Consider the following 27,870-nt stretch of genomic DNA (forward strand, 5'->3'; position numbering starts at 1 on the left):
AATCTATTTGCCTCTTTTATAAATAACTGCTCGTTTTTCTTTCTGTTTTTCTCCTTGAAGACATGACAATGGATGAAGTCCGAGAATTTGAACGAGCCACTCAGGAAGCCACCAACAAGAAAATCGGCATTTTCCCACCTGCAATTTCTATCTCCAGCATCCCCCTGCTGCCTTCTTCTGTCCGCAGTGCGCCTTCTAGTGCTCCATCCACCCCTCTCTCCACAGACGCACCCGAATTTCTGTCCGTTCCCAAAGATCGGCCCCGGAAAAAGTCTGCCCCAGAAACTCTCACACTTCCAGACCCTGAGAAAAAAGCCACCCTGAATTTACCCGGCATGCACTCTTCAGATAAGCCATGTCGGCCCAAATCTGAGTAACTTTATATAAATATCTCATGGGGTTTTATATTTTCATTTTTTTTTTTTTTAAGAATCTTCTGATAGAGAAAAAGACTGCTTTGTCACTCAAACTGTTCCTTCGACCTTTCAGTGTGCATGTGACTCAGTAACTTCACATAGAATATGATTCCCTAAGTATGCTACACAGCATCATATTAGATGTGAGATGTAAGACTTGCAAAGGACAGAAGGAATCTTCTGTAACCACATAGCTGTAAGCCAGAGAGGAAGCCTTGTTATTGGGCATTTGATGAGGTGTGGCATGGACTTCAAGGATAAATGAATGAAAACTTTGCACCACTTTTGTTACAAGGTGTGGTAGAAAATAGTGAAGTCAGTTTCCTCTCATCAAATCTAAAATTCTCCAAAATACTCTCAGGCATAACATACTTAGCTGTTAAATTTTGAACTGCTAATTACTAATACTTGAATACCAGTAGTTACTGAGATTCCTATTTTGTGGTTAGTCTGACTCAGGATTTGGAGCCTAATTAACTCTAAACTTTTGAAAATTTTAATCATCAAGCTATAGAGGCTCCAAGTGCAATTAATAATAACTCATTTATACCTTCCACAGAATTTAATAAAGATTCTACTTGTTTCTGTCTTTTAATAACTTTCCCCTTTTGTGCCCTTGTGGCCTCAGAAATCCTTAAGAATTGCATGGATGAATGTGACCATAACTGATTTTGGAATGGTTCAGTTTAGGAACCAAGAGGCCCAGGTGAGGCAACATCTTTTTTCTCTACAGGTACCAACAAACCTTGACTTGTCAGCTTCCATCATCAATTAAGATTCTCAGACTTTGCAAATAATTGAATAGAATTCATTTACTATCTGCCCACTCAAAGAAGTACAAGGGTAGAGTAAGCTAACTGGGCTTTAACATGGTCAGAATGTCTGGTGCATGAACCATAAAAAAGAGAACCGTCTCCCATCCCCTTCCTTGTTTTACTCTTAGTAACATCCAGAATTCCCTGGAACAGATTGCCTACCACCAGACCTTAGAAAAGACTGTCATTCTCTTGCTCCTTACTTGAAATACAAATATTGGGAATGTCACGGACATTGAGTAACTACTGTCAAGTGGGAGGAGAGAATGAGCAGAATTGCTGACTCCTATTTGTAGAGTGAAAAGGAGGAGTGATAATAGATGCCCTTCTGTCTAGCTTTCCTTTCTTCATCTAGTGGTAATGCAAGATTAGAATCAAGGTGGACAGGAGGCACGATCACTCATTGAAGTGACAGAAAGACAATTCTCCTTTGCTCCAAAGAGAGAAATCTGTCACCTTTGCACCTCACTGCCTTTAAACACAGACGGGAGGGCAGGCCGAATGTCAGCATTGACTTTTGTCCTCCAAGAGAGGAAGAGAAGAAGTAATTGGGCAACTCGGAGGCCCGCGCCCCAGCTAGCCTTCCTGATCGTAACCTCCAACCTCAGGAAAGGGACCTTCCCAAAACACAGATCCCAAAGGAAACAAAATAGACCAAGGAGCATAATCTGCTTCTCTCACACAGCCTCTCTGCCAGTGGACCCTGCCTGCTTCCCTCTCAGTGCTCAGCACTCTGTGTAGTGTCTTTCAGGTTGATACACTCTCCCAAGGTGCAGGCGCTGGCCCCATGAGCCCAGCACCAAAGTTTTCTAAGTCATAGGTCAGACTGTCAAGATCATTTCTTTATCTATAGGTTGATATTTAGCTTAAAAAAAAAGAATAAACCTAGAACTCAAAGGAAATCTGTTGCAAATAGCTTAGATCAACAGTGTATCTCTCCCCTAAGAATGATAGTATCTTAGTAAGACACCTTCTATGCATGGTATGGAAGCATGATTTTTGCTTGTGGGAAAACCTAATATTTTATCAGACCCCTCGGACTTCTCAATCCCTCCCTCTCCACACAGTAGTACTTAATGAAAATGTTTTGCTTTAGAGAGCAAAATGCTACTTTCAGAAGACACTGAAATAGTATATGTATTTGCTTACCATTTGCAAGCTAAAATCAAGGCGGGGTGGGGTCATTATTTTCACGTAGAATGTATTTATTTTGTGCAGGCTGTTAACACATCTGGCACCTAGTTTTTCCATTAATAGCATTGCTATTTTCCCTTTTTATAAAGTAGCTTCTGCTGTCAAGGTTAACAATTCTATATGCTTTAGGAAGCTAAGTTCTAATTTCCTTTTGTGAGTTTCATCTCTTTTATAACCAGTATGTTACCACAGACATCAGTTGCAAAGCCACGATGACAGTGTGATTCTTAGCCAAAAAAAAAGTGTGTGCTCTTAAAATATGTTCAGTTTTTCTGTCTACATGTGCTTTGTGTGCGTTAAAAAGGGGGTGGGTGGTGTCGATATTCCTTTAGCTGCTTTGCATATTCAACCCAGTCATCAAAAGGCATAAATGACTTCAATATTTTATATATCTTGGTTTTGAAGTATCAGTTCACATTCTCTATACATGACTTTGTTATTGTGGAATACAAGCCTGCAATGGATGTGTATATACAGAACATTAATAATTCTTAGAAGGATGGAAGCCAAATGGCTGCATGATGGAAATTAGAAGAAAAAAAAAGCAGAAACTTGAATTTGCTAAGCATGTTTGGGGGGAAATAGAATCCTTAACTCAGTGCCTCTGTCTGCGATATGGAAACCTTCAACTTTGTTCACCAAAATTGTATTATACCTGTGTATATATATATATAAATATAAATATAGTATAGTGAATCAGACACCATCAGTTTTAAGTCTCTGGTAGCCAAATTTAAATAAATAATCCATAGAATATCACATACGTTCACTCCATCTTCATCTCTGAAGTTAGTGGAGACCATCAAAATGACTGTACATTTCACGACTCTGGGAAGATTTCAAATGTGAAGTGCCCCTGTGCATTTTCTTGGCCATAGCACAGCATTCTTGCTTTAGCTGTGCTTTCCTGGGATGAGAAGATCTTGGTGTTTTTAACACATAAGCTTTGTTAGAAATCACCTCTGAAGATCATTTCATTTTCTCACTTTGGGTTGTTGCAAGACAAAGTAAAGGAAAAGGAAAACAACGAAGGAGGCCGTGACATTTTTAGTTGCCACCGTTGTAACTCAAACAATATGGGTTTGTTGTTGAACTGATTTATCAAGCCTTCTGTTACAGTTTTGCATCTGTGTGTGGAGAAAATTTTAATTTATTTGGAAGTATTTATTAGCCATGTCGTTGGTCCTGAAAATAAATCTCTCTAAGTAGCACAGTTGTGGGTATATTATGCAGACACTTACCACAATACCTGCAAAAGTAACTGTGGTTTTCTTTCAAGACACTGTAATAAACAGTGAACTAAGGGAATAGATTCTGACATGTCTCGATAAATCATTCTCTGCAAAAGTTTCAGGGCTAATGTATTTATGTGTATTTTTAAATTCTACTTTCTTTGGCATCTCTTCATGCTCAGCGACAACAAAGTAATAGGTCACTGGCTGGCTTAGGTCAATAGGAATTTTACTCTTAAGAAGGGCCAGTGTATAGCTGACTCTACATATAATGTGTAATCAGATAATCCAATAGAGAGGAATTGTCCAAATAGTTTTAGTACCTTTCTGATCATCTGACTCAGTAGGCTAGGAGACAATCTGTCATCTGAGCCATAGTTCTTGAGATTTAAAAAGTCTGTCCAGTGACTGCAATCTGATTATGAATAAACTATTTTAAACTATTCATTCTTGCTGAAACTGAAGTGTACACAATAGCACAGTGTTGGCATGCTGAGGCAAAACACTGGGTTCTTTTGTGTTCTACCTTTGAAACAATCTGTTTGCATTTGAAATATAAGTGTTTAAGCTTTTTAGGAGTTAGTGTAATAAGAGAATGTGAATATGTTGGGAAATTTTCAGATGCCATTAATAATTATAATTTTGTTGTTAAATTAACAAGTACTTTAGGATGAGCCTCTCGATGTTTTTGCTTTAAATTGAAAGCGTGTCTGTCAAATTGCAAGTCTCCCTTCAGTTTCTATATATCACCCAGAAGAGGGTCTTTGAGTTGGTGTTGTACCTGTACCACTCACATGTAGCGTCAAGTGTAATTTGTAGTGTTTACATTCAAGCTGGGATCTTGATTGGTTAAATTAATCCACATACCACTGCCACTGCTGAAGGACCAGGTGTTGGAATACACAGCATTACAGACTATAAGCAAAGCAAACAAAAGTTGATCCTTACATATGCCATCCTTCTGTGTCATTTTGTGGCCGTTCTGTGTTTTTCTCCCTAGTTATTTATTATTGTTAATAACTTACTTTTTTCTTACATTCTGTTGTAAATAAAATACAAAGCAATCTTCTTTCCAAGTGTAGCTTCCTCTCTCTCTCTCTCAATCGCTCTCTCTCTCTCTCTCCTTTAGCTATTCTCGAGGGAATGTTAGTAATTGTTCACTTGTGGGTTGATGGGCTTGCTTCTTTTCCTCTTGGATTTTTTACCCATCCCCATACCACTGCCACTGCTGAAGGACCAGGTGTTGGAATACACAGTGTTACAGACTATAAGCAAAGCAAACAAAAGTTGATCCTCACAGATGCCATCCTTCTGTGTCATTGTGTGGCCTTGCCTGCTAGTAGGCATATGGCACCTTCAGGACCCTTGGTAGGAAAAGTCTGAGTGTCTGCACTAATTATCCAGCCAAAAAATATGCAAGGTGGCCAGCCAGGCCAACATGGCGAAACACCATCTCTACTGAAAATACAAAAATTAGCCAGCCGTGGTGGCACACGCCTGTAATCGCAGCTACTCAGGAGGCTGAGGAATGAGAATCACTTGAACCCTGGAGGTGGAGGCTGCCATGAGCTAAGATCGTGCCACTGCTGTCCAGTCTGGGTATGAAAGAGCAAGATCCTGTCTCAAAAAAACAAAACAAAAAAATCTGGCAGATGCTGGGCGCGGTGGCTCACGCCTGTAACCTCAGCACTTTGGGAAGCCGAGGTGGGCAGATCACGAGGTCAGGAGATCAAGACCATCCTGGCTAACACGGTGAAACCCCATCTCTACTAAAAGTACAAAAAATTAGCCGGGCGCAGTGGCGGTCGCCTGTAGTCCCAGCTACTCGGGAGGCTGAGGCAGGAGAATGGCGTGAACCCGGGAGGCGGAGCTTGCAGTGAGCCGAGGTCGCGTCACTGCACTCCAGCGACAGAGCGAGACTCCGTCTCAAAAAAAAAAAAAAAAAAAAAAAAAAAAAACCCGAGGTGAATCTGTAACCCAGTGGGATACTCATGCATCCGTCCGCCAGGTGCTTGGTTCCCTCTCCTCAAATGTGAAGCTATCCACCCTGGGGGAATCTAGAACACCATCCCAGTGGTGTTCCTAGATCTCTCCACTGACAGTTGGGCAGTTTTTAAGGTGAGCTGAAATCACTCTGATGTGGTTTCTCCATCTCAGGTAGCTCCTGTGCACAAAAGGTTCTCTGCAGATGGGTAGTCTGAGGACAGAAACTTTTATTTCTTTGGGTTTTTTTTTTTTTGAGTCTCACTCTGTTACCCAGGCTGGAGTGCAGTGGTGTGATCACAGCTCACTGCAGCCTCGACCTCCTGGACTCAAGTGATCCTCCTGCCTCAGCCTCCAGAGTAGCTGGGACTACAGGTACACACCACCCCACCAAGCTAATTTTTTATTTTTTCTAGAGACTGGTTAAACTATGTTACCCAGGCTGGTCTTGAACTCCCGGACTCAAGTGATCATCTCGCCTCAGCCTCCTAAAGTGCTGGATAATTATAGGTGTGAGCCACCGCACCCAGCCAGAATTACTTTCTAGCCCTCTGCTTGTTAGTCTCCTGCTAAAACAGCACATACCTCTCACTCTGTTCTCTCCTCTTGAATCATCCACATCCTATGTTCTAATCTGTGACTGGATCAGGCACACAGCTTCATAGAATAGCACACCATCAGTCAGCTTTCTACACCGAAAATTTTCCCAAAATCATATTGCATCGTTCCAATGAACAAAAACATGCTTGCTTTTGTAGCTCCAACTTCACCATTACCACCCCCAACTTGCCTTTTACTTCTTTTTTCAAAACACACAAACTTTCCACACATTGTTGCTGGCTGACTTTCAGCCAGTGAACTTGGGTACAGCCAGGCTGGGTGTTTATTCCCAGGGCCAAACTATATGGGTAGTTAAACATTTGGATGCCTAATGTTAAATATATATATATGTTTGTATCACCCCCAACTTCCTACTACAGCTTTTCATCAAGGCATTATCTCATTTGAGCATTACTCTTTAGATTTCCAAACGCCCACATTCTTTTCTAAAATGTCCTTGTTTTGGCCGGGCGCAGTGGCTCACGCCTGTAATCCCAGCACTTTGGGAGGCCGAGGCGGGCAGATCACGAGGTCAGGAGATCAAGATCATCCTGGCCAACATGGTGAAACCCTGTCTCTACTAAAATACAAAAAATTAGCCAGGCATGGTGACGCGTGCCTGTAGTCCCAGCTACTCAGGGGGCTGAGGCAGGAAAATCACTTGAACCTGGGAGGCAGAGGTTGCGGTGAGCAGAGATCGCACCACTGCATCCTAGCCTGGGTGACAAAGCAAGACTCTGACAAAAAAAAAAAAAAAAGTCCTTGTTTCCTTCATTACATTCTATTTGGGGTTTCCTGCCTCTGACCTCCAGCTGCATCTTGGCCTCTCAAGTTCAGGATAATCACGCGACCATTCTCCAACCCTGTCGTGAAATATCCCTCTATGAAAATGTCACCCTCAGCAGGTTCAGTGGCTCACACCCGTAATACCAACACTTTGGGAAGCTGAGACAGGTTCTCTTGAGTCCAGAAGTTTGAGACCAGTATGGGCAACGTGGTGAAATCCCATGTCTTTAAAAAAAAAAAAAGGAACAAAAATGTCACCCTCACTCCTGAAGCTTTGACGCCTTTGGAACAACAATCTTTGTGCATGTTCACATACAGTTGTGTGTGTGTTTAACTCAGTGCGGTTGATCCAGGCAAACCCTGTTTTCCAGCTGGCAGACTGACTTTCTATGCCTAATGTACCTGCCCCCTGACATTTCATCCTCCCATAAATCCTCCTTTTTCCATAGTATGCAACCTAGTAGGATATCCCACTCAAATCCTAATCTTCAAGTGCTTCCCTGCTCCTGGGAAAGTTGGAAGCAGGCTGGGACTTTGCCTTAATGCTTTTGCTCTGTTCCCAGCATTGAGGAATGGAGCTAGCCTGTGGCCAAAGAAACGACACAGCCTCAGAACCTACTGAATCAGCCATTCAGTGCAGCAACATTAACGGGCTGAATTAAGCACCTGGGATTTAAGGGCTAATTATGTTTAACTGTAAGTACCAACTTTCCGCACTGTAAGCAGACACAAAAGACGGGGTCATCACTTCCCCTCCGTTAGCTTTTGTAGAAGGGAATTTTGACCGCTTTGTCCCTGGAGGGTATTTGAGGGTGGCCAAATCTGGACTTCTGTGATTTTTTTTAAAAAAATTATTCCAAAATAACTTCCTTGCTCCCAAGAGATTCCACATGCAAGATGCTGGCAGTTTACAGCTCATTAGCAACCCTTGAGAATCATTTTGTGCTCTTAAGCATACCAGTGATTATATTCGGAGTGTTCAAAGACAGCTTGCTGCTTTCTCTGTGCAGTCAGTCAACAGTACTGAATGCATATTTTGTCTTTTCTCAGAATACAACTTGAAAATTTACAAAGATTCTACAAGTTTAAATTTTCCCACTGTCATCTTACAGTTAACTGTATTTGCATTTTGCTAAAAATCTTATTACATAAATCCAAGAATGTGACTTTTCACCTTAAGTACTTTAGAATTTGTCTTCTGTAGAGCATAATCTGTACATGCCTGTCTTTCTACAAAATGCTTTGAGGATATTGAATTGTTTTATAAACACCTTTACATTTGGTACATAGCATGTTTATCATTTTTCATAGCTATATAATATTCCATTGGGTTGAAAATCGGTAACTTACTTAAACATTCCTTTATTATTTAGCATTTAGGTTATGTTCCAAATTTTGTTATTATATACAGTGCCATTAGGAACATCTTTGCAACATAGCTTATGTCTTCTTTTTAATTATTTGTTCTGGATAAATTCCCAGAAATTGAATTACTGGGTCAAAGGATGTAAGTATTTTCCTGACTTTGGGTCCTTACTGCCAACATCCCCTCCAAAGAAAATTATACCAATTTACAATTCCACTGACAATATATGAGTGAAAACATGTGTCTCTTTCAACAAGTATTTGCCATTGTAAAAGTTCACCAGTCTCAACTTATTAAGCAATTGCCAGCATCCAATTCCCATATAAGTCTTTTGTTAGTTTAAAGTATTAATAGGTCAAATATCCTTATTTTGGGTAGTCATGTGATGAAGGGAGATCCCAGACACAAAGAAGCTCTCCGAATTATTTAAATGTTCAGTGCCTTCTCCAGCCTAGCTAGCAAACTGTAGAAACATTTGACTGGCTACTACAGAAACAAAAGCCTAACTTGAGCATAAGGAACTGCATTTAATTGAATAAACAAACATCAATTCTAAGTCATTTTGTTTTCACACTTTCAGGGATAACAAACATCGAATGCATCTTTTTATTTGAGATTTTCCTGAAAACCACCATATAAGTGCCAACAAGTTTTTGGGTTTTTGCTTTTTTTTTTTTTTTACCAAGAAGGAATCAGTTAAAAAAAAAAAAAAAGAAAAGAAAAGAAAAAAAAACTCCAGCTCTCTTACTGTTATTTTAGAATCAGTGATTCCCAGATTCTAGCAGAACCTTGGTAAGGACAAAGCAGAGTCCTTCCTAAGTCTTTGATTTAACTTCTTGGGGAGCAATGTGATGACAGATCACACATGTGCTCCAAAAAAGAGAAGAAACAGTTGGTACATAGCACTCTTTTCAGCCATGCGCAAGCCATTCCTGAGGAATAGAGAATTCTCCACCAGGAGAGTACTATGCTCATTTTTCATACATAACGAGGACCAGGTATAAAATTTACACTCAAGTTAGTTTGGAATCTGACTGCAGTGTTTACTTTTTTTTTTTTTTTGAGTTGGATTCTCGCTCTGTATCCCTGGCTGGAGTGCAGTGACATGATCTCAGCACATAGTAACCTCCACCTCCCGAGTTCAAGTGATTCTCCTGCCTCAGCCTCTAAGTAGCTGGGATTACAGGTGCCCGCCACCACACCCAGCTAATTTTTGTATTTTTTATTAGAGACAGGGTTTCACCGTGTTAGGCTGGTCTTGAACTCCTGGCCTCAAGTGATCCACCTGCCTCGGCCCCCCAAAATGCTGGGATTACAGGCGTGAGCCACCTCGCCCGGCCCACTGTTTACTGTTTTATTGTCAGTGTTGGGTGTTTATTTTAATTATTTTGAAATAATTATAGATTCACAGGAAGTTACAAAGAAGTATACAGGATGGCCTGTACACCCTTCACCCAGCCTCCCCTAATGATAACATCTTCTATAACTAGTAGTACACCAGCCGGGCCCGGTGGCTCATGCCTGTAATCTCAGCACTTTGGGAGGCCAAGGTGGGCGGATCACTTGAGGTCAGGAGTTTGAGACCAGACTGGCCAACATGGTGAAACGCTGTCTTTACCAAAAATACATAAAAATTAGCCAGGCATGGTGGCAGGTGCCTGTAATCCCAGCTACTCGGGAGGCTGAGGCAGGAGAACCGCTTGAATCCGGGAGGTGGAGGTTGCAGTGAGCCGAGATTGCACCACTGCACTCCAACCTGGGCAAAAGAGTGAGACTCTGTCTCAAAAAAAAACCAATAGTGCATCACAACCAAGAAGTTGACATTGGTACAATTCATAGAGCTTATGAAGATTTCACCATGGGCAGGCGCGGTGGCTCACTGCTGTAATCCTAGCACTTTGGGAGGCCAAGGTAGGCGGATCACGAGCCCAGGAGTTCAAGACCAGCCTGGGCAACATGGTGAAACCCTCCTCTCTACAAAAAGTACAAAAATATTGGCTAGGCGTGGTAGTGCGTGCCTGTAGTCACAGCTACATGGGAGGCTGAGGTGGGAGGATCACTTGAGCCTGGGAGGCAGAGGTTGCAGTGAGCTGAGATTACACCACTGCACTCTAGCCTGGGCAACAGAGCAAGACCCTGTCTCAAAAAAAAAAATTTCACCAATTTACATGCACTCATTTGTGTGTGTGTATGTGTGTGTGTGTGTGTGTGTGCGTGTGTGTGCACGCATGTGTATGCATGTAGTTCTATGCAATTTCCTCATCAGTACAGCTTCATGCAGCTATCACTACATTTAAGATACAGAACTGTTCCATCACTACAAGACTCTCTCATGCTGCCATCCCTTACCCCAATCTCCCAAAATCTTTACTTTTAAAAACGAAAAAATTTTCACAGAGGCAAACAGCCACCTCAATTTTTTTTCTGCTACTTTCTAACATATTCATCACAACTCTCAAACATTTTTGGGGGCATTTTAATTTAATTTTAAAATTAAATTTCAATTAAATATTTTTATAGTAAAATATACATAACAAAATTTATGTATATTTAAGTATATACAATTTGTGTATATTATATATTATAAGTCTCTCATGAGACTTATTCGCTATCATATTAGCTTTTTGAGACAGAGTCTCCCTCTGTTGCCCAGGCTAGTGTGCAATGGCGCAATCTTGGCTCACTGCAACCTCTGCCTCCAGGATGCAAGCAATTCTCCCACCTCAGCCCCCCGAGTAGCTGGGATTGCAGGCACACACCACCACGCTCGGCTAATTTTTGTATTTTGGTAGAGATGGGGTTTCACCATGTTGGCCAGGCTGGTCTCGAACTCCTGACCTCAGGTGATAAACCCACCTCGGCCTCCCAAAGTGCTGGGATTACAGGCGTGAGCCACCACACCTGGCCGCATAGTAGCCATTTTTAAGTATATAATTCAGTGGCATTAACTGTATTCACAATGTTGTGCAGCCATCACCACTATCTTTTTTTTTTTTTTTTTTTGAGACAGAGTCTTACTCTGTCACCCAGGCTGGGGTGCAGTGGCACAATCTCAGCTCACTGCAACCTCCACCTCCAGGGTTCAAGCAATTCTCCTGCCTCAACCTCCCAAGTAGCTGGGATTACAGATGTGCGCCATCATACCCAACTAATTTTTGTATTTTTTATAGAGACAGGGTTTCACCATGTTGGCCAGGCTGGTCTCAAACTCCTGACCTCAAGTGATCCTCCCACCCCAGCCTCCCAAAGTGCTGGGATTACAGGTGTGTGCCACCATACCCAGCCACCACTATTCATTTTCAGGACTTTTTCATCATCTTAAACAGAAACTCTGTGCCCATTAAGTAATAAGTCCCCATCCTGCCCTCCTCCCAGCCCCCGAAAGCCTCTATTCTACTTTCTGTCTCTGCTATTTTGCCTATTCTATACCTCATTGTATTAGTATGTTCTCACGCTGCTAATAAAGACATACCCGAGACTGGGTAATTTATAAAGGAAAGAGGTTTAATTGACTCACAGTTCCACATGGCTTGGGAGCCCTCACAATCATGGTGGAAGGCAAAGAGAAGAAAGGCACATCTTACACGGTGGCAGGCAAGAGAGCAGTGCAGGGGAACTCCCCTTTATAAAACCATTAGCTCTCGTGAGACTTATTCACTATCATGAGCACAGCATGGGAAAAACCCACCCCCATGATTCGATTACCTCCCACCAGGTCCCTCCCACAATACGTGGGAATTATGGAAGCTACAATTCAAGATGAGATTTGGGTGGGGACACAGCCAAACCATATCACTCATGTAAGTGGAATCCTGTAATATGTGTGCTTTTGTGTCTGTCTTACTTCACTTAGCATAATGTTTTCAAGGTTCATCCATGTCATAGCACGCATCAAACATTTTAAAGTCTTATTTTATGGGAGGAGGGAAATCCTATAAGCCAGTAAACATACTCTACAGTTTGCTTATCTTAATCTATTTAGTGTTGCTATAAAGGACTACTGGAGACTGGGTAACTTATAAAGAACTGCTCACGGTTCTGCAGGCTGTACAAAAAGCATGGCACCAGCATCTGCTTCTGGTGAGGCCTCAGGCTGCTTCCACTCACGGTGGAAGGTGAAGAGGAGCCAGCGTGTGCAGGTCACGTGGTGAGAGAGGAAGCAAAAGAAGTGGGAGACCATGGACTCTTCAACAACCAGCTCTGGAAGGAAGTAATGGAAGGAGAACTCACTTGTGATCACAAGGATAGCGCCAAGCAAGAATTCATGTGGGATCCACCCCCATGACCCAAACACCCCCACTAAGTCCCATTGCCAACACCGGGGATCAAATTTCAACATGAAGTCCCGGCGTGGTGGCTTACCCCTGTAATCCCAGCACTTTGGGAGGGCATGGCAGGCAGATCACTTGAGCTCAGGAGTTCAAGACCAGCCTGGCCAACATGGTGAAACCCTGTCTCTACTAAAAATACAAAAATTAACCAGGTGCAGCAGCATGTGCCTATAATCCCAGCTACTAGGGAGGCTGAGGCAGGAGAATCGATTGAACCTGGGAGGCAGAGGTTGCAGTGAGCCGAGATTGCGCCACTGCACTCTAGCCTGGGCAACAGAGCAAGATGCCATCTCAAAAAAAAAAAAAAATTCAACATGAGATTTGGAAGGAACAAACAAACCAAACTATAGGAGTGCAGCACTAGTAAGCAGAAGTTCTCTAATTATTAGAAAACAGATATTTCCTTGTTTTTATTTTTTTTCTTTTGAGACAGGGTCTTACTCTGTCACCCAGGCTGGAGTGCAGTGGCACAAACATAGCTCACTGTGACCTCAACCTTCTGGGCTCAAGCTATTCTACCGCGTCAGCCTCCTGAATAGCTGGGACCACGAGCACGGGCCACCACACCTGGCTAATTTTTTTAATTTTTGTAGAGACTGGATGTCACCATATTGCCTAGGCTGGTCTCAAATTCCTAGGCTCAAGTGATCCTCCCCCCTTGGCCTCTCAAAGTGCTGATATTATAGGCATGAGCCACCACACCCAACCAGACCTTTTCTAGTTATTAGACAACATACATTTTTCTAATGCTGTGTGATGCTGGACAAGTGACTTCACCCCTCTGAGCCTTTGTTTCTTCAACTGTAGCAACACTACCATTAATAATAGGTGGCATATATTAAATTTGAATGACAAATATGTAAAAATAAGATTGTCAGTAGGTGATGGAAGCTGCGGCTGAAAAATCCTGAGAAAAATAGAATGCACAGGCAAATTTCAACAGTAGCTCTAGGCTGAGCGCAGTGGCTCATGCCTGTAATCCCAGCACTTTGGGAAGCCAAGGCAGGAGGATTACTTGAGCTCAGGAGTTTGAGAGCAGCCTGGGCAACATAGTGAGACCTCATCTCTACCAAAAGTTTAAAAATTAGCCGAACATGGTGGCATGCGCCTGTAGTCGCAGCTACTCAGGAGGCTGAGATGAGAAGATCGCTTGAGCCCAGGAGTTCAAAGCTGCAGTGAGCTATGATTGCACCACTGCACTCTAGCCTGGGACACACAGCAAGACCTTGTCTCTAAAAAATAAATAAATAAACAGAAGCTCTATGAGAAAGAGCAGGTGACCTTTTCTAGTGCTCCATCAGTACATGAAGTTCCTTTTAAAAATAAGAATAGGCTGGGTGCGGTGGCTCACGCTTGTAATCCCAGCACTTTGGGAGGCCAAGATGGGCAGATCACGAGGTCAGGGGTTCGAGACCAGCCTGGCCATCGTGGTGAAACCCCGTCTCTACTAAAAATACAAAAATTAGCCGGGTGTGGTGGCAGGCGCCTGTAATCCCAGCTACTTGGGAAGCTGAGTCAGGAGAATCGCTTGAGCCTGGGAGGCAGAGGTTGCAGTCAGCTGAGATCATGCCACTGGACTCCAGCATAGGCAACAGAGCAAGACTCTGTCTCAAAAAAATATAAATAAATAAAAAATTTAAAAAAACAAAAATAGTACAGGCACGAAGGCTCATGTCTGTAGTTCTAGCACTTTGGGATGCTGAGGCAGGCAGATCATCTGAGTCCAGGAGTTAAAGACCAGGCCAACATGGTGAAACCCACCTCTACTAAAAAATACAAACATTAGCTGGGTGTGGTGGCGCACACCTAATCCCAGCTACTTGAGAGGCTGAGGCACAAGAATCACTTAACCCAGAAGGCAGAGGTTGCAGTGAGCTGAGTTGGAGCCGCAAGACCCTGCTCAAAAATAAAAATAAAAAATAAAAAAATAAGAATAAGGTAAAATATGTTTCTGTTTGAAAAGAACTGTACAGATGAAGTCAGACCTGCAAAACCTGCTTTGTTTTCATGCATGCAAGTTGTAAAAATAATTATGTTTTACTCCTTTAAAGACAACTAAATGAGGGTGCTTAGATCATTAAACACACACACACACACACACACACAAAACTAGCTAATTTCAGATCATCTGGTGGGTCAATAGTGTTTTATATTCAGATTCTTTTAAGTAACATGACCTGTTATTGTCAGAATATAAAAATGTCAAAAGCTTCTCTTTTTTCTGATACACTAGATCTAATTTGCATCTAAATGCAAAAGCTTTTTAGCATGACAAAACACCCTTGCCAAGCTGAGGGACGACTTTTGAGACAGATCTGGTTAATACACAGAGGCCAACATTTTGTTAATTGGATTTGCTAAACAATACCTACCACAGCCTCACTGAAACTCTTTGGTAATTCCTTTTATATAAAATTAAACCAAACATACCCCGAGAAGCATACTTATCTTTGAAAACAAGCATCTTCAATTCTGGATCCAAATATGAATCAATTATTTTCAGTGTTTTGGATAGGCTCTTTTTCCCCTCCCCAAGCACCTTTCTTGATGCTTTAAATGAAAACCAAGGAAAGATGGTTTAAAAAGTAAAATAGGCCGGGCGTGGTGGCTCACGCCTGTAATCCCAGCACTTTGGGAGGCCAAGGCGGGCGGATCACGAGGTCAGGAGATGCAGACCATCGTGGTTAACACGGTGAAACCCCGTCTCTACTAAAAATTAAAAAATTAGCCAGGCGTGGTGGCGGGCACCTGTAATCCCAGCTACTCGGGAGGCTGAGGCAGGAGAATGGCGTGAACCCAGGAGGCGGAGCTTGCAGTGAGCCGAGATCATGACACTGCACTCCAGCCTAGGCGACAGAGCGAGACTCCATCTCAAAAAAAAAAAAAAAGAAAGAAGAAAAAAAAAGTAAAATACCAGGCCTGGCGCAGTAGCTCACACCTATAATCCCAGCACTTGGAGTCTGAGGCAGGAGGATCACTTGAGCTCAGGACTTTTGAGATCAGCCTGGGCAATATAGGGAGACATAGTCTCTACCAAAAAAAAAAAAAATTTTTTTTTTAATTAGCTGGGCATGGTGGAGCACACCAGTAGTCCCAGCTAATCAGGAGGCTGAGATGGGAGGATTGTTTGAGCCAGGGAGGTTGAGGCTGCAGTGAGCTGTGTCTGGGTCACTGCGCTCCAGCCTGGGTGACAGAGCAACACCCTGTGTCCAAAAAAAAAAAAAGTAGAATACCTCCAAGTTTCCTTAAGGGACAATCTGAGAGCCTTTCTTCCCAGAGGGAGCACTCAGAGCCATCAAAGGGACCTCTAAGATTTCACATAGTATTCTTCTCTTCCCTCCCAATTTTAGGCCTTTTCTTTTTTACTTTCCTCTAAATAATAGGTGGTCTCCAACTCACTCATCTGAGTTATTAATGACCCATCCACACAATGGCTCCTTAACCATGATCTCAGCCGCCATAATGCCTGACATTGGGATCTCCAACAATTACCCTCAAACTCACCTCTCCACTCCTGGCCTTTCTGTGGTTTCCTCACCTCCAGCGGGACAGGTGGAGCCACCTCTCCTTATCCAGTTTCCAGCAGATAAAGATGTTTTCCTGATAACCCAAGCGGAAACTCTAAAAATGTCTTCCTGTTGAACAATGGCCATTGTGGTTTCCGATGCAAATGTGAAGGCGGTATTGACCAGCCTTTAGCTGCACTAGGCAGGTTTACTGGCCGAGCTGAGAGCCTAGTTTCCCTGCTCAGCACTTTCGTGCGCGTCCGTGTGAAGAGACCACCAAACAGGCTTTGTGTGAGCAATAAAGCTGTTTATTTCACCTGGGTGCAGGTGGGCTGAGTCCGAAAAGAGAGTCAGCGAAGGGAGATAAGGGTGGGGCCGTTTTATAGGATTTGGGCAGGTAAAGGAAAATTACAGTCAAAGGGGGTTTGTTCTCTGGCGGGCAGGAGTGGGGGTCGCAAGGTGCTCAGTGGGGGTGCTTTTTGAGCCAGGATGAGCCAGGAAAAGGACTTTCACAAGGTAATGTCATCACTTAAGGCAAGGACCGGCCATTTACACTTCTTTTGTGGTGGAATGTCATCAGTTAAGGTGGGGCAGGGCATATTCACTTCTTTTGTGATTCTTCAGCTACTTCAGGCCATCTGGGCGTATCCGTGCAACTCACAGGGGATGCGATGGCTTGGCTTGGGCTCAGAGGCCTGACATTCCTGCCTTCTTATATTAATAAGAAAAATAAAACAAAATAGTGTTGAAGTGTTGGGGCAGCGAAAATTTTTGGGGGGTGGTATGGAGAGAGAATGGGCGATGTTTCTCAGGGCTGCTTCAAGCGAGATTAGGGGCGGCGTGGGAACCTAGAGTGGGAGAGATTAGGCTGAAGGGAGGTCTTGTGGTAAGGGGTGATATTGTGGGGATGTTAGAAGAAACATTTCTCGTATAGAATGATTGGTGATGGTCTGGATACGGTTTTGGATGACTTGAGAAACTAAATGGAATAACAGAAGGAGAAAAACAGGTATGAAAGCTCTAAGAATTGGGACGACTCAGGATATCTGATTAGAGAATGCCTAAGAAGATTCAGCATAGTCCTGCCAGCAAAGATTATTTATTTACTTCAAGAGTTAAGAGTGGCAGTTTGGGGATAGCACCAGGAGATATCAGCTGTGATGGCTTGGAGAAACAGTGTAAACTGGCAGTGTAAACAAGAGCAGGGCATGTATAAGTAGTTGAGAATGGTGAATAGGAGTATGACTAGACAGAAAATAGTAGGGATGACAAGTTTTTTGGGGGCACAGTCTAAGTTGGTCTGGTGTCTGGAATGAGACTGGGGCCTAATAAAAAGGAGCGTCTATACAGGAGCTTAAATGGGCTGTACCCTGTAGCATTCCAAGGACAGGCCTGAATTCTGAGAAGGGAAAGTGGTAAAAGTATTGTCCAGTCCTTTTTAAGTTGGTGGCTGAGCTTAGTGAGGTGTGTTTTTAAAAGACCTTTAGTCCATTCTACTTTTCTTGAAGGTGGAGGACTGTAAGGGATATAAAGGTTTCACTGAATACTAGGAGCCTGAAAAACTGCTTGGCTGATTTGACTAATAAAGGCTCATCTGTTATCAGACTATATTGAGGTGGGAAGGCTAAACTGAGGAATTATGTCTGACAGAAGGGAAGAAATGACTGCGGTGGCCTTCTCAGATCCTGTAGGAAAGGCCTCTACCTATCCAGTGAAAGTATCTACCTAGACTAAGAGGTATTTTAGTTATCTGACTCGGGGCATGTTGAGTAAAGCTAATTTGCCAGTCCTGGGTGGGGCAAATCCTCGAGCTTGATGTGTAGGGAAGGGAGGGGGCCTGAATAATCTCTGAGAAGTAGTAGAATAGCAGATGGAACACTGAGAAGTTATTTCCTTGAGGATAGATTTCCACGATGGAAAGGAAATGAGAGGTTCTAAGAGGCGGTCTAGTGGCTTGTACTATAGCATAACCTGCCTTTGCTGGTGTGTGGCGATTAGGTCTGGTGGAACCGCCATCAATAAATCAAGCGTGATCAGGGTGAGGAACAGGAAAGAAGGAAATCTGGGGAAATGGGGTGAATGTCAGGTGGATCAGAGAGATAGTCATGGGGGTCAGGTGTGGTATCAGGAATAATGTGAGAGGCCGGATTGAAGTCTGGGCCAGGAACAACGGTAATTGTGGGAGACTCAACAAAGAGTGAGTATAGCTGAAGGAGCCGGGAAGCAGAAAGTATATGCGTCAGGTATGAGGAAGAAAATAGATTTTGGAAGTTATGAGAACTGTAGAGAGTGAGTTGAGCATAGTTTGTGATTTTGAGGGCCTCTAAAAGTATTGAAGCAGTGGCAGCCGCTGCACGCAGACATGAGGGCTAGGCTAAAACAGTAAGGCCAAGTTGTTTGGACAGAAAGGCTACAGGGTGTGGTCCTGGCTCTTGTGTAAGAATTCTGACCGCGCTAACCATGCCTAGGAAGGAAAGTTGTTGTTTTGTAGAAGGTGCTGGGGTTTGAGAGATCAGTCTGACACGATTGGCAGGGAGAGCACGTGTGTTTTTATGAGAATTATGCCAAGATAGGTAACAGATGAGGAAGAAATTTGGGCTTGATTGAAGTAATGCGGGCTGTCTGTGAAGCTTTGCGGCAGTACAGCCTAGGTAATTTGCTGAGCTTGATGGGTGTCAGGGTCAGTTCAAGTGAAAGCGAAGAGAGGCTGGGATGAAGGGTGCAAAGGAATAGTAAAGAAAGCATGTTTGAGATCTAGAACAGAATAATGGGTTGTGGAGGGAGGTATTGAGGATAGGAGAGTCTATGGGTTTGGCACCACGGGGTGGATAGGCAAAACAATTTGGTTGATAAGGCGCAGATCCTGAACTAGTAAGGCTTGTCTGGTTTTAGGACAGGTAAAATGGGGGAATTGTAAGGAGAGTTTATAGGTTTTAAAAGGCTATGCTGTAGCAGGTGAGTGAAAACAGGCTTTAATCTTTTTAAAGCGTGCTGCGGGATGGGATATCGGCGTTGAGTGGGGTAAGGGTGATTAGGTTTTAATGAGATGGTAAGGGGTGCATGATCTGTCACCAAGGAGGGAGTAGAGGTATCTTATACTTGTGGGTTAAGGTGGAGGATACAAGAGGAGGACGCAAAGGAGGCTTTGGACTGGGAAGAAGGGCGGCAATGTGATGTAGCTGTAGTCCAGGAATAGTCAGGGAAGCAGATAATTTAGTTAAAGTGTCTCAGCCTAATAAGGGAACTGGGCAGGTGGGGATAACTAAAAAGGAGTGCTTAAAAGAGTATTGTCTAAGTTGGCACCAGAGTTGGGGAATTTTAAGAGGTTTAGAAGCCTGGCCGTCAATACCCACAACAGTTATGGAGGCAAGGGAAACAGGCCCTTGAAAAGAAGGTAATGTGGAGTGGGTAGCCTCCGTATTGATTAAGAAGGGGACGGGCTTACCTTCCACTGTGAGAGTTACCAGAAGCTCGGCGTCCGTGATGGTCTAGGGGTCTTCCAAGGCGATCGGGCAGTGTCAGTCTTCAGCCGCTAAGCTGAGAAGGTCTGGGAAGGAGTCAGTCAGAGAGCCTTGGGCCAGAGTTCCAGGGGCTCTAGGAGTGGCTGCCAGGTGAGTTGAACAGTCCGATTTTCAGTGGGGTCCCACACAGATGGGATGCGGCTTAGGAGGAATCCCGGGCTGAGGGCATTCCTTGGCCCAGTGGCCAGATTTCCGGCAAGTGTAGCAAGCTCCTGGGGGAGGAGGTTCTGGAGGAACAACTGGCCGCTGCGGTTCAGGCGTTTAGAAGTTCTTGTGTGCTGGAGATGTGGCTGGGGTTTGTCTCACAGTGGAGGCAAGGAATTGCAACTTTTTTCTATTATTGTACACCTTGAAGGCGAGGTTAATTAAATCCTGTTGTGGGGTTTGAGGGCCGGAATTTAATTTTTGGAGTTTTATCTAATGTCGTGAGCAGATTGGGTAATAAAATGTATTTTGAGAATAAGACAGCCTTTTGACATTTTAGGGTCTAGGGCTGTAAAGTGTCTCAGGGTTACTGCCAAATAAGGCATGAACTGGGCTGGATTTTTATATTTGATGAAAAAGAGCCTAAACGCTATCTGATTTGGGATAAAGAAAAAGGAGCATTATCCTTGACTATGCCTTTAGCTCCAGCCACCTTTTTAAGAGTAAATTGCTGGGCAGGTGGGGGAGGGCTAGTCACGGAATGAAACTGTAAGCCAGACCAGGTGTGAGAAGGGGAGATGATAAAAAGATTATAGGGTGGAGGAGCAGAGGCTGAGGAAGAATTGGGACCTAGCTCGGCCTGGTGAGGAGCAGCCTGGGGAGGACGGGAGAGGTCAGATGGGTCTGTAGAAAAGGAAGATTAGAAAGACTCAGCGACGCTTGGGGTTGGTACTGAGGGGACAGGCGGGAGGGAAAGAAGGAAGATTTGGGACAAGTTCCACCGGGCACAGAGACTAGGAAGGGACTGATGTGTAAAAGAATGCCTGGACGTCAGGCACTTCAGACCGTTTGCCTATTGTACGACAAGAATTATTTAGATCTTACAGGATGGAAAAATTCAAAGTGCCATTTTCTGGCTATTTGGAACTACTGTCCAGTTTGTATTGGGGTCAAGCGGCATTGCAGAAGAAAATAAGGCATTTAGGTTTGAGGTCAGGTGTGAGTTGAAGAGGTTTTAAGTTTTTGAGAACACAGGCTAAGGGAGAAGAAGGAGGAATGGAGGGTAGAAGATTGCCCATAGGGAAGGAAGCAAGCCTAGAGAAAAGAGAGAGTAGAGACACGGAGGGAAGGGGTTTGGGGGTTCTTACCTTCCAGAAAAGCGGGAAAGGGGTTGGGGCATGGATATGAGGGGTTGGGGCACAGAGATAAGAGGTTGGGGTGTGGAAATAAGGGATGGGGCACAGAGATAAGAGGTCGGGGCATGGAAATAAGGGATTGAGGTGCAGAGATAAGAGGTTGGGGCATGGAAATAAGGGATTGGGTGCAGAGATAAGAGGTTGGGGTACTTGCCCTTCCTCTAGAAAAGCGGGACTTGCCACTCAGGGTGAAGGAGAAGGGGTTGGGGATTTCTTGCCCCCCAGAAAGGTGGAGAAGGGGTAGAGACACGGAGAGAAGGGGTTGAAGTACTTGCCCCTTCCCCAGAAAAGCAGAGAAGGGGTAGAGACATGGAGAGAAGGGGTTGGGGTACTTGCCCCTTCCCCACAAAAGCGGGACTTGCCGCTAAGGGTGAAGGACCAAGGCAGGCGTCCCTGCGTGGTCTGACACCTTTGAAACGTGGGTGAATAATCAGAGAGGCGTCCCTGCAATGATTACACACCAAGGGAAGGCTGCCTTCCCAGTCCATGACCGGCGCCGGAGTTTTGGGTCCACGGATAAAATGTGTCTCCTTTGTCTCTACCAGAAAATGAAAGGAATTGAAATTAAGAGAAGGGAGAGATTGAAGTGTGGAACCAAGATTGAAAGGAGAAAAAGGTTGAGGAATAGTGAGGGAGATTGGAGAAGAGAGTAAAAAGAGGCCGCTTACTGGATTTGAAATTGGTGAGATGTTTCTTGGGCTGGTCAGTCTGAGGACCTGAGGTCGCAGGTGGATCTTTCTCACGGATCAAAGAACAGGAGGACAGAGGATTGATCTCCCAAGGGAGGTCCCCCGATCCGAGTGACAGCACCAAATTTCATGTGCGTCTGTGTGAAGAGACCACTAAACAGGCTTTGTGTGAGCAATAAAGCTGTTTATTTCACCTGGGTACAGGTGGGCTGAGTCCGAAAAGAGAGTCAGCGAAGGGAGATAAGGGTGGGGCCGTTTTGTAGGATTTGTGTAGGTAAAGGAAAATTACAGTCAAAGGGGGTTTGTTCTCTGGGGGGCAGGAGTGGGGGTCGCAAGGTGCTCAGCGGGGGTGCTTTTTGAGCCAGGATGAGCCAGGAAAAGGACTTTCACAAGGTAATGTCATCACTTAAGGCAAGGACTGGCCATTTACACTTCTTTTGTGGTGGAATGTCATCAGTTAAGGTGGGGCAGGGCATATTCACTTCTTTTGTGATTCTTCAGTTACTTCAGGCCATCTGGGCGTATATGTGCAAGTCACAGGGGATGCGATGACTTGGCTTGGGCTCAGAGGCCTGACAAGCACTGCCACCGAGAAAATACCATCTGAGTTCGAAACAACTAGCCTTCAAACCACCTTCAGAAACGCAGCTCTTTTATGAGTGTATCATTTTGTTTTGCTGAGACAGGTTCTCGCTCTGTCGCCAATGATGCTAGAGTGCAGTGGTGCCTTCATAGCTCACTGTAACCTTGGACTCCTCGGCTCCAGTGATCCTCCTGCCTCAGCCTCCTGAGTATAGGACTATAGGCACACAGCACCTCACCCAGCTAATTTAAATTAAAAAATTTTTTGTAGAGATGGGGTCTTGATAACAAAGCCCAGGCTGATTTTGACTCCTGGCTTCAAGCAGTCCTCCCACTTCAGCCTCCCAAAGTGCTGGGATTATAGGCCTGAGCCACCAGTTTTTTGTTGTTGTTGTTGTTTTGTTTTGTTTTGAGACAGAGTCTTGCTCTGTCATCCAGGCTGGCGTGCAGTGGGCGATCTTGGCTCACTGCAACCTCCGCCTCCAGGGTTCAAGCAATTCTCCTGCCTCAGCCTCCTGAGTAGCTGGGATTACAGGTGCGTGCCAGCACGCCCAGCTACTTTTTTGTATTTTTAGTAGAGACGGGGTTTCACCATACTAGCTAGGATGGTCTCAATCTCCTGACCTCGTGACCCGCCTGCCTTGGCCTCCCAAAGTACTGGGATTACAGGCGTGAGCCACGGCGCCCAGCCGAGCCACCAGTTTTTAATAGCAGGTTTTTAATAGCATTGATAGCTACTAATTGGATATACTTCAGGAAAGAAGTCACCTTTTTCTAGAGACAATAAATTTAGTTTTAAGGGAATCGAATTAAATTTAATTCCCCAAAAAAAATTTCTTGACACGAAAACACAAAACTACAAAGCTTTATAAACGTATGTAGCCATTCTTCTTATTTCCAAATATTAAAATTTACATTTAAAAAAAATCTAGATATAGCTAACATTTGCCGTGAAGACAGCACCACCTCCAAAAAAATTTTAGCAGAGAACTGGAGATGTGTGTGTCAATGGCACCAAATGTCTCGCTACTTTTCTACTCCCTTGATTGCTAAGGCAGAACTTAAGCAATTTATAAAAATACATTTATACAAAAAAAAAAAAGGTAGTCAACTAGACATTTAGGTGAAGAATAGGACCGATTTATTTGCAGGGCTGGTTGAGAAGGAGGGCTTTTAGGTGCATCCGTTGTCTTTCAACCACATGCACCCTCCTGCTGGCTCCCGCTGGGGATATGAAGGTGAAGGATTCCCACAGAGTTGAAGGGGAGCCGAGCCCAGACCCACCTGAGCTTCTCTTCAGGCAGCAGTTCCATAAACACACTCACCAGTGCCCACCCCCGTTTGCCACACCTAATAGAGTTTAGGGGTAGAAGGTATTTAAGCAAGGCCGGGCACGATGGCCCGTGCCTGTAATCCCAGCACTTTGGGAGGCCGAGGCAGGTGGGTCACTTGAGGTCAGGTGTTCAAGACCAGCCTGGCCAACACAGCGAAACCCCATCTCTACTAAAAGTATAAAAAATAGCCAGGCGTAGGCCAGGCGCGGTGGCTCACGCCTGTAATCCCAGCACTTTGGGAGGCTGAGGCAGGCGGATCACGAGGTCAGGAGATTGAGACCATCCTGGCTAACATGGTGAAACCCCCGTCTCTACTAAAAATACAAAAAAATTAGCCAGGCGTGATGGTGGGCGCCTGTAGTCCCAGCTACTCGGGAGGCTGAGGCAGGAGAATGGCATGAACCTGGGAGGCAGAGCTTGCAGTGAGCCGAGATTGCGCCACTGCACTCCAGCCTGGGCAACAGAGCGAGACTCTGTCTCAAAAACAAAAAAAATAGCCAGGCGTGATGGCCGGCATTCATAATCCCAGCTTCTAGGGAGGCTGATGCTTGAATCCAGGAGGCGGAGGTTGCAGTGAGCAGAGATCGCACCACTTCATTCCAGCCTGGGTGACACAGCGAGACTCCATCTCAAAAAAAAAAAAGAAGGTGTTTAGACAGCCTCAAACTTCTTCAGCCCCACCCCCAACATATCGGGACAAAATATCAAGTTACTCTCCTCCTAGGCTGAACTGGGGGCTTTACCTTCAGCCTGCATTCCCTCTGTGCCCTCCCTATGAATTGGCTCTCAGGGCCAATTTCTGCTTTAATCCTCATTCCTCATTCTGGTCCTGAGAGAACTTATTCTATAATCGGGTATTTTCATCTTTTACTTTTTTTTCTTTTCTCCCTTCCCTCTCTTCCTCCCTCCCTCACTTCCTTCCTTCCACAGTGCCTATCATGTACCAGACACTAGGAGAATGGTACAAAAGTGATCAAAAACAAATCTAGGGCCTGGCGCAGTGGCTCACACCTGTAATCCCAGCACTTTGGGAGGCTGAGGCGGGTAGATCACTTGAGGTCAGTGATCTCAGTGTTTGAGACCAGCCTGACCAATATGGTGAAACCCCATCTCTACTAAAAATACAAAAATTAGCCAGACGTGCACCTGTAATCCCAGCTACTTGGGAGGCTGAGGCGGGAGAATTGCTTAAACCCGGGAGGTGGAGGTTGCACTGAGCCGAGATCCTGCCATTGTACTCCAGCCTGGGCAACAAGAGTGAAACTCTGTATCAAAAAATAAAAAAATTAAAAATTTTAAAAAACTGACGTCATAGTAGAAATGATATATAATAATTATGTAGTCACACAAATAAACGTGTAGTTGCAACTTCATACAGGTCAATGAAGGAATGTTACATCATGCTAGGACAGCATATACCACAAGAAAAGAGGGCTGTTCAGCAGAAGCTGTGATCTGAAAGACGAGTGGCAGCTAGATGAAGCAGGAAAGGAAACAGCATGGGCACTGAGGTGAGGGGGGTTGGCATAGCCTGTTCCAGGTTCTGAAGAATATGGCTTGAGTCAGAGGACAAGAGATGTCTGATGAGGGACGAGCCAAGAAGGTATGGTAGAGGCTAGATCTTACAAAGCCCTTGTGGTTTAGCAAATAAAAATACAAGATGCCAGGTCAAATTTAATTTCAGATAAACAATGAATAATTGCATAGGACATACCTAAAAATAAAAAAAGTACTCATTATGGGCTGAGTGTGGTGGCTTACGCCTGTAATCCCAGCACTTTGGGAGGCCGAGGTGGGTGGATCACTTGAGGTCAGGAGTTTGACACCAGACTGGTCAACATGGTGAAATCCTGTCTCTACTAAAAATACAAAAATTAGCCAAGCTGTGGTGGCATGTGCCTATAATCCCAGCTACTTGGGAGGCTGAGGTGAGAGAATTGCTTGAGCCTAGGAGGCAGAGGTTGCAGTGAGCCGAGATTGTACCACTGTACTCCAGCCTGGGTGACAAAGCGAGAATCTGTCTCAAAAAAAAAATAAATAAATAAAATTTATTATCTGAAATTCAGATTAACTGGGCATCCCGTATTCTACTTGGCAACCCTATTTGTAGGTCAAGGTAAGGATTTGATTTTGCTCATATCCTGAGAATAAGGTATTAAAGGGTTTTTAAGCAGGGAGTGGAATAATCGGATTTGAATTTTAATAGATCATACTGGCTACAGATTGGAAGACGGCAACAAAGAAGCAGGGAGACCAGGGAGCAATCATTGCGGTCCAAGAAAGAGACAGGACTGGGAATGGGGGGGGGGGGGCGGCAGTGGAGAAGGAGAGAGGTAGACAGGTTGAGCTATGTTTAGAAGATAAAATCCACAGTACTTGGCGACCTACTCCAGTCCCACTGCTTTAGATTCCTATCATGTGCCAATGATATCTCAATCTATATCACCCGCCTGGGCTCTGCCAGGAACTCCAGCATCATATGGGATACAGCTTATTTGGCATCTCACTTAACACAGCCAAAATAGAAATTTGGGTATGGCTTCTCCAAACAACCCTTTGCAAATCTCCTACTCCCCTGCCTAGACTTCCCCATTTCAGTAGGGAACACCCCAATCCACCTGGTCACTCAAGGTAAATGTGCAGAACATGCCTTTGATTCCTCTCTCCCTCTTACCATCACCCTCAACCCATCTGCCACCCTGTCGACTCTCCCTCCAAATCGCATCCTGAATTGATCCACTTTTCCCTATCTCCACTATCACCACCTACCACAAGCCACCATCTCTTGTATCCTCAAAATTGGTATTTCTGCTTCTGCTTTTTATCCCCTATGAGCTATTCTCTGCTTGAGAGCCAGGGTGATCTTTTCAAAACAGAAATCAGACCGTAGCTTAAGAGTTTTTTGTTTTGTTTTGTTTTGTTTTAGGCCAGGCGCAGTGGCTCACGCCTGTAATCCCAACACTTTGGGAGGCTGAGGCAGGGAGATCACGAGGTCAGGAGATCAAGACCATCCTGGCCAACATGGTCTTGATCTCCTGACCTCGTGGTCATGGTCTACTAAAAATGCAAAAATTAGCTGGGTGTGGTGGCAGGTGCCTGTAATCCCAGCTCCTTGGGAGGCTGAGGCAGGAGAATCGCTTGAACCTGGGAGGCGGAGGTTGCAGTGAGCTGAGATCGCGCCACTGCACTCCAGCCTGGGTGACAGAGCAAGACTCCATCTCAAAAAAACCAAACAAAGAAACAAACAGAAAATAACAATTGTTAGTGAGGATATGGAGAAACTGGAACCCTTGTGTACCTCTGACGGAAATGTAAAATTGTGCAGCTGCTGTGCAAAACAGCATGGTGTTTCCTCAAAAAATTAAAAACAGAATCACTGTGTGATCCAGCTATTCTACTTCTGGTTATGTAGCAAAAAAACCGAAAGCATGATCCCAAGGGGATATATGTATACCCATGTTCATAGCAGCATTATTCACAATAGCCAAGAGGAAGCAACCAAACTGTCCATGAATGGAAGAATGGAGGAGCAAAATGCGGTATATCCATTCAACGGAATATTAGTCAGTCTTTAAAAGGAAGGAAATTCTGACACATGCTACAACAGAATGAACCTTGAAGATGTGCTAAGTGAAATAAGCCAGACATAAAAGGACAAATATTTAATGATTCCATTTATCTGAGCTATGGTATTTAAAGAGTCAAATTCAGAGAGACAGAAAGAATAGTGATTACCAGGGGCTGCAGAAGGGGGAATGGAGAGTTATTGTTTAATGGGTTCAGTTTGGGAAGATGAAAATGTTCTAGAGATGAATGGTGGTTGTGGTTGCAACATAGTGTGAATGTACTTCATGCCATAGAACTGTACACTTAAAAATGGTTAAAAGGCCGGGTCTGGTGACTCACGCCTGTAATCCCAGGACTTGGAGAGACCCAGGTGGGTGGATCACTTGAGGTCAGGGGTTTGAGACCATCCTGGCCAATATGGCAAAACCCTGTCTCTAGTAAAAATACAAAAATTAGCTGGGCGTGGTGGCGGGCGCCTGTAATCCCAGCTACTCGGGAGGCTGAGCCACAAGAATTGCTTGAACCTGGGAGGAGGAGGTTGCAGTGAGCCAAGATAGTGCCATTGCACTGCAGCCTAGGCGGCAGAGTGAGACTCAGTCTCAAAAAAC

General features: G+C 44.3%; 1 protein-coding gene and 1 long non-coding RNA gene across 3 annotated transcripts in view; one reads left to right on the forward strand and one right to left on the reverse strand.

Annotated features, from left to right (window-relative positions):
- The window catches only part of PITPNC1 (phosphatidylinositol transfer protein cytoplasmic 1), a 236,934-nt gene extending 232,559 nt beyond the window's left edge, over positions 1-4,375 (forward strand). Inside the window, exon 9 of the mRNA XM_063718894.1 lies at positions 61-4,375. Coding sequence (XP_063574964.1) covers positions 61-377 — 317 coding nt within the window. The 3' untranslated portion in view covers positions 378-4,375. The remainder of the gene's footprint in view (positions 1-60) is intronic.
- LOC112129625 (uncharacterized) overlaps positions 1-16,864 on the reverse strand; it is a 33,749-nt gene extending 16,885 nt beyond the window's left edge. The window contains exons 1-2 of one of the 2 annotated variants that reach the window (XR_008515684.2): positions 16,228-16,864; positions 12,427-12,592 (exon numbers count right to left, since the gene is read on the reverse strand). This is a non-coding gene — a long non-coding RNA (uncharacterized LOC112129625). The remainder of the gene's footprint in view (positions 1-12,426; positions 12,593-16,227) is intronic. The other variant, XR_002911969.3, reaches the window with a different exon arrangement.
- Positions 16,865-27,870: the final 11,006 nt, after the last annotated feature.

The sequence above is a fragment of the Pongo abelii genome, chromosome 19, assembly GCF_028885655.2.
Source record: "Pongo abelii isolate AG06213 chromosome 19, NHGRI_mPonAbe1-v2.0_pri, whole genome shotgun sequence".
NCBI lineage: Eukaryota > Metazoa > Chordata > Mammalia > Primates > Hominidae > Pongo > Pongo abelii.